Source organism: Nycticebus coucang, chromosome 2 (genome assembly GCF_027406575.1).
Source record: "Nycticebus coucang isolate mNycCou1 chromosome 2, mNycCou1.pri, whole genome shotgun sequence".
Lineage (NCBI taxonomy): Eukaryota > Metazoa > Chordata > Mammalia > Primates > Lorisidae > Nycticebus > Nycticebus coucang.
In genome coordinates, this window is record NC_069781.1 from 71,593,426 (window position 1) to 71,605,934 (window position 12,509).

Sequence of the window (12,509 nt, forward strand, 5' to 3'; positions counted from 1 at the left end):
TGAAATGCTACCGTGAGCATGTTTGGATGTTGAATCATTCCAGATTTTTGGATTTGAGATGCTCGACCTCTCTACCACAAATGGGGTTTTGAAGATTAAATAAGATAACATCTGTAAATGCTTTAGAAGAGCACAGCTCATTATGTTGTCTTAAATAAATGTTTGCCTCTATTATCTCATCAAAACATTATGTGAAATAGGTATGTGACTGAGGTCTGATCAGGAAGAATGGGTGCAGTTGGACTGAGATGTTAAAAGGAAAAAGTTATATTTATTTCCAGTATATTCCATGGTCCCCATTTATATTGAATAGTTTCAAGGCAATTTAACAAATGTTCTCCATAACTAATCTTTGCGCTTAGCCATATTTTCTGGGATCTGGCTGAACACGTGCTGATAGGAAGGGGAAAGCAAGCAGTGTATTTGCCAAATTTGTTAACAGAGTCTCTCCAATATTGAAAGTCTTAGAAAAGTCACTTTATTTTTCTTGGTTTTAGTTTGATTTTAAAATCTTAGGATGAGGTCACAGTCTTTCAGTTTTCCAATCCACTTTCATCTCTTCTTCAATACACTTAAGAACGGTCCTCAGAGGAATTATGAACTTTGCTCGTAAAGAGAGAGAGAGTTAAGTGCCTTCTTAGTGTAGGAGGCATGTCAGTCTTATAATCCAAAGAAAGGGAACTAAAAAAACAAAAGGGGACAAGAAGGTCACGGGCCCAACACAGTCCCCCTTCCAATTCCAAAACCCTATACTGCCCCAAAGAGGATTTTCAAAAAAACATCAAAATCATATATTTGTCTGAAATCCCAACATCTGAGATACAGGTGTCTGATCACACTCTAAGGGACCACAGGTCTGATCATTTTATCATGCTCCATGCCCTGTATTTTCAGTTATTTTAGTGTTTCTTTGGGGGAAGGTAAGGATTTTTGGTTTTTGTTTTTCTCTTTAGATAAAAGGTGCTTAAGCGATGCTTGAAAGTAGGATATTTTGGACATACAGAAGTTAGAGGCAATTCCATGGCACTAAATCCAACACTTCCAAGAAAAAAAAGAAGAAACATAAGAAGACATCTAAAATTTTATTAACAACAAAATTTAAACATATGTAGTATAAAAACATATAGTGCGACAGGTCAACAGATAACTTAAGTAAAATAGTAAAGTAAGTAAAATATATATTATCTATAAAGGAAAAATTAGAGCAATATAAAAATAAGCTTATTAAAGACAGAGGAGAAGTGGACAGATAAAAATGAGCTCTAAACCATTTGAAAGAAAATATCATTTGTCTGACCTGCCACTGAAATGGCCCCAGTACTGAATTAGTCAGTGCTTATGTGAAGTAAAACATGGTAACATTCACCCTTCATGCCAAATTTGGTCTCTAATCGAGCTCCCATACAAAAGAACCTGGGCTCCTAGAGGAATCACTGATTCCAAGTTTGTACAATAGATAACTTTGGCACTTCCTGCTGAGGGAAAGCAAAGACGATTTCAAAGATGCCTGAAAGTGATTTTAAATTAGGAAATAAGAAGTCACCTGGAAAGAGGCACCAGAGAGTCAAACCGGGGCATGAGCATAAAGAAGGATGTCAAAGTCACTCGGCACTGGCTGGTTTGATGAAACCATAATGATCCACAAAAGGGCCCAACAATGCAATGCACACCTAAGCACACCCTGCCCAGAGGTGTGAACTGAATGAGTGCTGCTTAACCACAGAACATGACTACATGGCCTCCCACCTTGGGTCCAGGGGCATAATATGGTGAGAGGCACCATGCAGGTATGGTAAAGTATAGTTCTGGCCTTCAAACCAAAAGGCCTATTGGAAATGTGCATATAAACCAGAATCAGGATAAATGCTGGGAAAACAGGCTTTCTAAAATTCTCGGTAGCTGGAAAGAAGTATGGTTCAAGTAGCCATCTGGGAACAGACACTACTTTCTTCCCCTAATTGAATATGTGGGCCTGGATTTTGGTTTAAGAACTAGGACACTTTCATCTTTATAAAAATTTTATTAAATGAAAAGCATGGATAATCAGTTTTCCTGAATGAGCCCCAAATACATTATAAAAGCTGTGGTACAGAAAAAAAATACATCTTTACTTTCAGATCTGGCATCACCCTACACACAGTCAACTGCATATGCCCATCAAGGAAGGAGGAACCAGGAGAAAGTATGTTATGATTGACTGCATTCATTTCCAGCCTATCTGGTAAATCTACTTCTGCTAAAATTCCATATTCTTGGGTAAATACATGGGACTCTTACAGCGGGAGTGTTTGGGATTTCTCCCTATCAATACATAATCAACCTGACATACTACCTATCCTTTCATAATTAAAGAGTTCATATAAAAGTGTATTGATTTCTTAATTATTTTTGTCATTAAGTCTTTTCTCAATAGTGGATACTGAAAGTATCATATGCCATATGGTATTCTCCCAAGATAAGAACTACTATTCTAGGGTTTAGAATTGAGGGGCCTTGATCATCCTTTTTGCACACTGTTGAGGCCTAGAGCTGTTTTTGCATACCTAGAGGTTTTATTGTTGTTAGTGATGAGAGGCAATACCCCTCCATTATTACCCCAAGCTTAGTTATATCAGCATAGATGAACCGGAGGAGCTGTCTTGCCCTGAGACCTTTACCTGATTCTAGGCTCAGTGTTGTCCTCTACTATCCCAACCCCCTGCACAGTGATGACAGAGAAAGGAAGCTGGCCTGAAGACACAAAGGCTGGCAAAAAAGGAATCGGTGTGTGAGATGAGTGCCAGAATAGAATATAAAGGCTGGCAAAATAACAAGACCGGGACAATGTTCCAGAGTAGGAGCGACCAATCCAGAAGCCAGCTTAGGCATTGCTTTCCACCATGCACACACAAATATCACTGCTCTAGAGTAAGGTGCAATTGTAAACTATCAAAAACACCCTCAATGTAAAAATACTCAAGCAAAACTAGTTCACTTTCTTCCCCACTAATCCCATTTCATGGAGTTATATTAGTATTATTTCCACAAATTTATACCAAGAAGCTCCTATAGATAGCCAAATGCTAGTTGCTGGGAATAGAAAGCCTAAAAAGCAAACAAAGAAACCAAAACAAAATCAAATCTCACTGTTTTTAAGAAGCTTTTGATCCAGTTAAAACATTAAATAAAAAGTAGAAAAAACAGCAGGAATAAATTGATCAACACAGTGTTTTCTCTACAAAACTTCTTTTTTGAAGAGGTATCTATTTCCATGTTAACAATCATAATTTCTAAATTATCTAAAATTCTAAAGACAACCAATTCCTTACATGTCATATTTTTTCTAGAGGAGAGGATATTAAAAATAAATAGAATGTTCTGGGCGGCGCCTGTGGCTCAGTCGGTAAGGCGCCGGCCCCATATACCGAGGGTGACGGGTTCAAACTCGGCCCCAGCCAAACTGCAACCAAAAAATAGCCAGGCGTTGTGGCGGGTGCCTGTAGTCCCAGCTACTCCTGAGGCTGAGGCAAGAGAATTGCTTAAGCCCAGGAGTTGGAGGTTGCTGTGAGCTGTGTGAGGCCATGGCACTCTACCGAGGGCCATAAAGTGAGACTCTGTCTCTACAAAAAAAAATAAATATATAAATAAATAAATAAATAGAATGTTCCTCATATAAGATACTGTAAAAAGCAGCTATGTTCATGGGAATGAATTGATGTACGAACAATATGTGATTCTGGTGTCCCTACCCTGAGTGTATGGACTGTCCTAATGTAATATGAAGGTTTACTAAGTAATTTCCTTAAAAAAACAATGTGTGCGTGCGATCTTTCTCACCTCTGGAGTCCTCTGTTACTCAGGTATCCTTCCCACTGAGCACCTGTCTAGTTTACTCAAATGCCCGGAGATGGTCTCTGCAGTGGCTATATTTTGCCAGGAGTATATAGTTTATGTATAGCTGATTATTTGTTTTAGAGAAGAAAAATGTTTTCAATGCTGCTAGTTTCAAAAGCATGTTGCTATTTATTGTGTTCTTTGTCTTTTCTTTATAAACATCTCTGAAACATTCAAGTAAGTGGATTTAGGAAATATATCCAAATTGAAGCTTCAGAAACATAGCCAGAAAATAGGTGACATGAGATCATGGCAAAGCACACAGCCTGACTACACACATGAACACATGTATACTCACTCCTGAGCACACCCGAAGAAGACCTCACATTGGAAAGATAGCAAGTACCGCTTGAAAAACGTGTTCGACACAAATATTGGCAAATACATACAAAACTAGGTAAAAATTATAGGGGTCAGCTGGGGACTTTCGTTCCATCTTTAAGACTTTTAAAGCTGCCTAACTAGTTTTTTTTTTAATGCTGACCTTTCTAATTGCAAAATATGCTGACTGCTTGATGTGATAGTCAATTATTAAAAAGCTGATGAGGGTGGTGTGGTGGCTCACGCCTATAATTCTAACACTCTAGGAGGCTGAGGTGGAAGAACTGCTTGAGATTAGGAGTTTTAAGTCCAGCCTGGGCAGAAGTAAGACCCTGTCTCCACTAAACATAGAAAAATCAGCCAGGTGTAGTAGCTGGTGCCTGTAGTTCCAACTACTCAGGAGGCTGAGGCAAAAGGATCACTTGAGCTCAGAAGTTTGTCAGAAGTTTAAGGTTGCTGTGAGCTCTGACCACACCACTGCACTCTATCCAGGGAAACAGAGCAAGGGTTTGCATAAAAAAAAAAAAAAAAAAAAATCAGATGAATGTTTTTACAAAGATAATATTATACCCAAAGTTCAATAAAATTCAATAAGCTGGCATAATTAATTTATGATACTAAAGCGAGTAAAAATGGAGCAACTATTGAAACAACAGTAGGTTTATTTCACCCAAATTATACAGGCTATTTTCCAGTACCCTATAAAACAACTGGGTCAGGTTGTTTTAGGCTTTTAGGTTTTATAGCTTTTGCTGCTATGATACAGAAATTGCTCATTACTCTCAAATAATCAAGGCATGGTTGAGAATACAGGCAAACTACAGTTTCTGCTCTAAGAAGCGTGTCTCCCAGCATTCGCAGTTTACATATCTGTGGATATTTGAGTGAATGTGAACTTTTCTATGCTTGAAAAGGTAACAAATATTTCATGCAATAAAGATGTGCATAATAATAACCAAAGTTGCCAGATTCTATAAATTCCTTCTGGTTAGTTGCCAAATGTTTTGGGGAGGAGTCGAATTGAAGAGGAATGGATAAGTAATAGCTACCAGAAATATAGTTCAGAAAGAATACAGTGTTCACAGTGCCTCCACCTACAGAACTTAGCAAAGGCAATTTATGAACAGTGTGATTTTTCCCTCATAAGGAAAAGCTGCCACAGGTAATGTTGTAAATTGTATGATGTTTTCTCCACTCTTTATGAAGTACACCAAGATTAAAGTGGATCTGTAGGGCATAGTAGTTTCTAAATCACCTCAAAGTCAAATATTCCCTTCTTCATCATCATTTATGAAACACATTAGTAACCTCAACCTGACTGAAGCCCACATCAGAGTTAAGAGGAATGAGGTCCTGATTACACCTGGATCACTTTAACAGCAACTTCAACATAACCATCAGTAACTGGAGCTTTGGAATATTAAAATGGTAATGTATGATCTCAAGCAAAGCTTTAGATGAACACCTCTAGAATCATTCGAGGTTTGGGATTTGGAGTTCGGCATATAATAAGAGTGTGGGCTGAGAAGAGTGTGGGCTCATTAACTGCATCCATTTGGGCAAGAAACAGAACCTCCCTGATGTTAGACTTCTTATCCTTGAAACAGGAAAAATACTGCTCACATGACCCAGTTCACATAAGACCATAGAAGCAGCAGCAGCAGAAGTAGAAGAAGCAATATAAACACAATTTCGTTTTCTGAAGGCTTACTCTGCCCTATGAACTGAAAACAACATGGTGATGTGGGATCCCATTCTTTTACAGAAGAGGGTGCTGAGCCTCAGAGACAAGAGCTTGCACAAGGTTGCACAGTGTATCACTGGCAGAATCTAAGTGGGAACACCAACTGCTTTGCTTCAAAGCAAGTCATGACCTTGCTCATGCCTCAAAATGAGATAATCCTAGTGACTGCATGCTGTGACTGGCAGAGCACCAGGTGATGTGGTATTATAATTTTGTAAAAGGTGCTAAAATAGGCCAGGTGCAGTGGCTCATGCCTGTAATCCTTGCGCCTTGGGAGGTCAGCGTGGGAGGATCACTTGAACCTAGGAGTTTGAGGTTGCTGTGAGGTAGATTGATGCCACAGCACTGTAGCCTGGGCAACAGAGTAAGACTTTGTTTCAAAAAAAGAAAAAAACTGCTAAAATGTATTTACTACTAAATACATAAAACTGTTCTTAACAACAGCACATTAACTCAAGAAACTAAGGAAAAGGTATGAATGAATATGCAACTTGAGACCTGAAACAATGGAAAAATATGGAAAATAAAATAGATGTGACAGTTGGTGACATCATTTTGTAAATTTGTGCATTCACATACATCTGCACAGAATCCCAACCCACAAACGTCTCTAATCTCTCAAGATACCAATGGAAATTGCTGAAACCATTACAAAGACCTGGGAAATTTGTTGTAGCCAATTCTGACAACGTGGCAGGATGCTCACCAGAGGTTATTAGAGACAGAGGACAAGCATGTTAGGCTGCTAATAGCCTGTGGATGAGTCTCCCAGGGATAACAAAGAACAACAAGTTAGCAAAGTTGAGCATCTATGCAATGTCTTAACCTCCCATTTAGTAGCCAAATACAGGTATGGTAAATTGGAAAGCTAACAAAGACTTACTACCTCTACACCATCATAATTTTTCTAAGCATTTAAAGCAAAGAAAAGATTTCACTCTCCAAGGACAGGTAAACTGAATTATGGTTAAACTCACATGTTACTTGGTTGTAAACACTCCTTTCCCAGAAATGAATTCAGTTATGAGTAAAAGATCTCTATACTTCTCTCCTACATTTCTGTTGTGATGAGATAGTCCACTCCCCTTCCAGGATGCCCATGCTATCCTCACCTATCCCCTCTCAGCAGCAACATCCCGAAGTTCTTGACCATCCTCTCTTTCCTGTTACTGTGTTGGGGCCCTCTGTTTCTTCTACAAGAGATGAATAAAACCCCAAGGCCACAGTGGACAGTTGTAGAGATTGTTCACTGCATAATCTTAGGTGGTGCTTTTCATGTTGTCCCTCTCAGAAATGATCTTGCTCTCACCCTGGCTTTGTGTAGTTTACAATCTGTGCAAGCATACTCAGCAGCCCTGTATACAGATCCCAAAACAGAACAGGCATAAAGAGTTTTATTCATTCATTTCTTTTTTCACTCATTCAATTCAATAAATAGTTACTGTATCTAGTGTGTTACCAAACACTGGCGGGTCCAGGACAAATACCAGTAAATAATAACATGCAATCCCTGTTCTCAAAGTCTAGATCTGTCAACAATGATAACATTACAGAGTACAGCATGCTGGGGCCTGGAGATGTACAAGAGAGAATCCAGATGCAGTCTCCCCACCTGAGAAGGGAGACCACGCCTTACCACATTTGGGTTGACCTTATGTCGAAAGCATGTGATGTTCACCACGTATGGCCAGTCGTCAGGCTCCATCAGCACCCCCGCGGCATGGGCACATGTAACATGGAAGGAGGCTGGGCAGCGCCCGTAGGAACACTGGATGCAGGCTCCAGAGACCCTCTTAACCCGGTGTCTGCAGAAGATGCATTTCTGGGAGGAAAAGAAAAGATCATTAACTCAACCTCTGAGGTTTGTAACTTTGCCAATTTCCACAATTCATAGAAAAACTGCTATTAGAGGGCAGTGCCTGTGGCTCAGTGGGTAGGGCGCCAGCCCCATATGCCGAGGGTGGCAGGTTTGAACCCAGCCCCAGCCAAACTGCAACAAAAAATAGCCAGGAGTTATGGCAGGAGCCTGTAGTCCCAGCTACGTGGGAGGCTGAGGCAAGAGAATCTCCTAAGCCCAGGAGTTGGAAGTTGCTGTGAGTTGACGCCACAGCACTCTACCGAGGGTGATAAAGTGAGACTCTGTCTCTAAAAAACAAACAACAACAACAAAAAAACTGCTATTAGAGAAGAAAAACGTTGATTACATCAACAAGTCCTGACCCTCCAAGACCCTCCTAGTGGCGAGAACATCAGTGGCGATATAATCTGCTTATTTTAAAAGAAACACTTCTATGATCACATGCTACCAAACATATGTTTAAATACTTCTCTTAGTTAGGACCGCCAAACCCTTTTCCTCTAGGCACAGAGCTCAGGAAAAGCCCCAAAGGTGCTCTTGTAAATCACCTATTAATGTGAAAGCTACTTCTGTTTTACCTCCTGCATAGCATGTCTTTCTGTACACAGAGAAGAATATGGCTTGGAGGACAGGCACTCCGAAATTAGATGAGGTCTTCAAAAACACACAAACAGTGTACAGATGGCCTAAGTTTTCCATTGACAAGAAAAAGTAAAGTGTTACACGGTCCGATGTAGAAACAAGGGGCTTGAGTGTTTAATAATCTAAATCTGAACCCTTTATGACTGACAAAAAAAAACAAATATGCCTCCTAAAGTGAGGAAATTGAAAATCAACCTGAAGGGCATAATTTTGTTGAAAGTCTATCGCTGATGATGCCTGGGGAAGAGAAAATGAAACAAAAACTGCAATAACGATTACCACAATTTGAAAACTAAATTGCTTACAATTAGCTCTAAACATTATCAGCGCATTTGTTATGAGAGATAGAGAAAATCAAAAAGCTTCACTAAATGTGAGATTAAAACTTGAGGGTTAGAAAATATGGCTGTAGAACAATATAGGGTCAGTTTGGAAAGCAGATGAAACAGAATGATCAAAAAGTTCAATGTTTCATTCCATTGGATAAAAAAGGTTTGCAATCTGACCAAATGTGGGTGCAAGTGCTCTTCTTTTCTAGGTACATTTTCCTTCCTGGAGACAAAAAAGGTACTTACACTCAATGCCTTTGGGGAACTGTAATATTTTATCACAGACCTATGCACTTAACTGGTAATTCTTCTTTGTCCTTACAACCGGATCAGCAACTCAGTCTTATAGATTCTCTAATCTCACTCTGATCTCTCCCTGACCTCCTGTACCAACTGCCACCGACTCTGTCCAGGGTGTCTTGCCCAGTATAGTAATGGCCTCCTAACTTGTGACCCCATGTTTTATTTTATTTATTTTAGATTAATATGAGAGTACAAATAATTAGGTTACAATGTTTGCTTTTGTTAGGTAAGTTCCCTGTTGTAGTTGTGTCCCACACACAGGAGGTACGCCATATCCCCATATTTTATTTTATTCCATTTCAATTCATCTTCCCCTGAGCTGCCAGAGTAATCTCTTCATAACATAAATCTCTTGCCACCAACACCCTGTTAATATCCTTCACATATTAACAGCTTCTCTTTATCTCCAAGTCATTCCGAAAAAAGAAACGGCATGTGATGGAAAGGCAAAGATTTATGTACTAGTTGAGTGGTGTTATTTCCACTAGTCCCTATACGTGCCTACACTCCAGGCACTTACTGATTTCCCTATAGATCTAGATTCAGTGTATAATTAAATATTTGTTAAGTGGAGGTTGACGATGTGGCTCAGCTGATTAATTACCCATACACATACATACATACCTACAAAGACATATATATGTATATAGAGATGGTCAGGGATACTTTGTAAGAGAGAGAACTAAAACAGGACCTATCAATATCTACATAAAGGCATCACTTAATACCCTACCTTGGTACCTCTTTGGCAATCCTTGGTATCCATATCAATACATTCTTAATAAATCCTGGTATCTTGGTACCATTTTGTGATGGCAGCTATCATAGCAAAAACTCATATCAGGAGCCCCAGGCATAATCAGTGAGTCATTTAAGAGTCTACAACACAGAGGTCAGTGTTTGAATAAGTTTAGCAATTGACAGATATATGAAAAGTGGAATTGTTTCTTATTTTCCTAATTAGAGTCTTTCATGAGTAGGACAAAGTGCTGAGATTTACTAATTAAAAAACTGGTACCTCTCAGCCTCTGCCCCTATTAACTTCCTCATTAAATGGAGGCACTCCAAATAGGCAGAAGACACAGAAAATACACTAAGGCCCTGAAAGGATTCAATACTTGGAATCCAAGAGAGGATACATCCTCTGGTGTCCTTAGAAACTCAACCTGCGCTATACTGTAATTCAATGCTTTGGAAGGTATTTACTCTCGGAGTTGAAGAGTCTGACTACGGGTGGTGCCTGTAGCTCAAAGGACTAGGGCGCCAGCCCCCATATACAGGTTCAAACCAGACCCCAGCCAAAAACTGTAAAAAAAAAAAAAAAAGAGTTTGACTTAAATATCACACAGGTTCTTTCAGAGACAGAACCACACAAAACCCATCAGAGAAGTCATTCTGCATGTATCTTGTAATACAGTCTGTGTAGTATTTCTGACTCCATTCTCATTTGCCGATGGCTAAATCAATTTTTCTCCACACTGGCTGAAATACCTATCTGGGCAGAATCTAATCCTGACACTTCTTAAGATGTTAAATGAAAGAAGTAGGGGAAAAATATTACATGGAACTAGAATGGCTGGAACAAAGAGTCATGTTTGAGGACAACAGAAAGAAGATGACTTTACGAAAAGCAAAAACTGATTGGATCAAGATGGTGCACGAGACCCTGTTAACACCTATCCAGCTCCAAACTCTACCTACACATATAGGAAAATGAATGAAACCAAAATAACACTGACAACCAAAAAAAAAAAAAAAAGAAAAGAAAAGAAAAATTGCCATCAGAGGACCAGAAAATGTGTGGAATTCCTAATCCAAGGGAAACAGAACTATATCAACAGGGAAACCAAAGTAGATGAGCGCCAGTGCCAAACAAGGACAAGCAGAGGACAGCAAAGGGTACAGTTCTCAGCCCAAAGCCTCAACACTACTCCAGAATCCACAATGAAAAGAAGAGGAAACCCTGGGTCAGTGTGAGGCAACTGCCCTATTTTATAAAACAGTGCTACTCAGAATGTTTTTAACATGATGTTTCCAGAGATTCTTAAACATACTTAAGACTCATATGGTAAGTGCTGCTGCTAGAAGGCTGGATTAGTTAAGGATTTCCCTCTCCTTGGCCTGCGGAAACACTGCTAATTTTGTCTTCAGAATGAACCTTTGAGAATTACGAGAAAAATCAAGTAAAGAATCTGTCAGACAGAGTGCCTACCCGTGTGAGAGTTAAGGCTGGAGAAGGAAGTAGAAAAAACCTAAGTTAACTCCCAACCTCCTCAATATAAATAGAGTTTTTGTATAAAAATATATAATAAATTTAAAAAATAAAATTCCAAAGTCTGTGTTTGGTGGGAGGGGAATGAGAGAAGAGTGTTAGAGAGCACTGGACTCCAGGGAACTGACCACCTAGCAAAAAGCTAGTAGTGAGTATTTCCACAGGGACAGTTCTGGCGTGGTCAATGCCAAGCCTGGAGGTGACTCTGGCCTGTCGCTAGGGTTTCGGTACATCTGGGGTGAGGCTGCCGACTCTGCGTTTCTACCACACTCCCAGTCATGCTGACAATGTTGAACCAGGGCTCATACTTTGAGAACCACTAGGTTGCAGGGTTAAAAAGTTAAAAGATGTCCCTTATTCTGACAGTCTCTAGTACAAGGGAATTAAGGAAGTACAATGGATTTTTTCCCACCTATTCTTCAGTGTCAAGGGCCAAGAGAATCCTCAGGCAGGCGTGATTTATGGAGCACTGTACTTTCTTAGAGGACTGGATTTCCATGCTTACTCCGCTGGTACAGGCCATTAAGGCTACTAATGAATTGAGGAAGTAATGAAGTATCTGGCGATGAGGCTTTGTGTATCATTAGGTTTCCCTGAGCATCCGGCCTGGCAAAGGGCATCAAGAAATGATGAGCTGTGACGGGGCGGGAGGTTCCAAGCATGTCTCCTGCCCTTTGTGTCCTGTTAATGTGATTTGTGATACAATTTTGTTGCTGTTTTGCCAGTTTTATGACTCTTTTTCCCCCTATAAACAGGCATGTAATTCCAAAACAGGCACAAATGCTTTTTATTTTAATTGTAATTTCCCTATCAAACAAGACACAAGCTAATGATAATGACACAACAGCTAATTCCTCCTTCTTTTAGCTCTCCCAAACACGTTTTCCAGGCACGACACATCTAGCTAACATTCACAACTCCAATAGGGAATTAAAGGACATCAATATTGTTGCAGGCAAGTCGGAGGACTGAGGCTTTTCCTTTTCTTCTATGCCTTTAAATATAAGATTTACAGCGGAATCCTTTTTTTTTTTTAACACTACCTGTAAGATTTATGCTCTGCTTATCAGTATTCATTAAGTCAATCACTCATGTGCCAAGACTGACTGGGGGAACACTGCTAGAATGAGGTCTGAATCGTGCAGCCTACTGGGGCAGACATGTAAC

At 39.7% G+C, this 12,509-nt stretch overlaps 1 protein-coding gene across 9 annotated transcripts in view; it reads right to left on the reverse strand.

Annotated features, from left to right (window-relative positions):
• KDM4C (lysine demethylase 4C) overlaps nt 1–12,509 on the reverse strand; it is a 447,042-nt gene that overhangs the window by 79,991 nt on the left and 354,542 nt on the right. For 7 of the 9 annotated variants that reach the window (XR_008376280.1, XR_008376282.1, XM_053573098.1 and 4 more), the window contains one exon: nt 7,575–7,760. Coding sequence is in view for 6 of the 9 variants with exons in the window: in XM_053573098.1 (XP_053429073.1) it covers nt 7,575–7,760 (186 nt within the window). In the remaining 3 variants the exon portion in view is untranslated. The remainder of the gene's footprint in view (nt 1–7,574; nt 7,761–12,509) is intronic. The other 2 variants (XR_008376284.1, XM_053573090.1) reach the window with 1 other exon arrangement.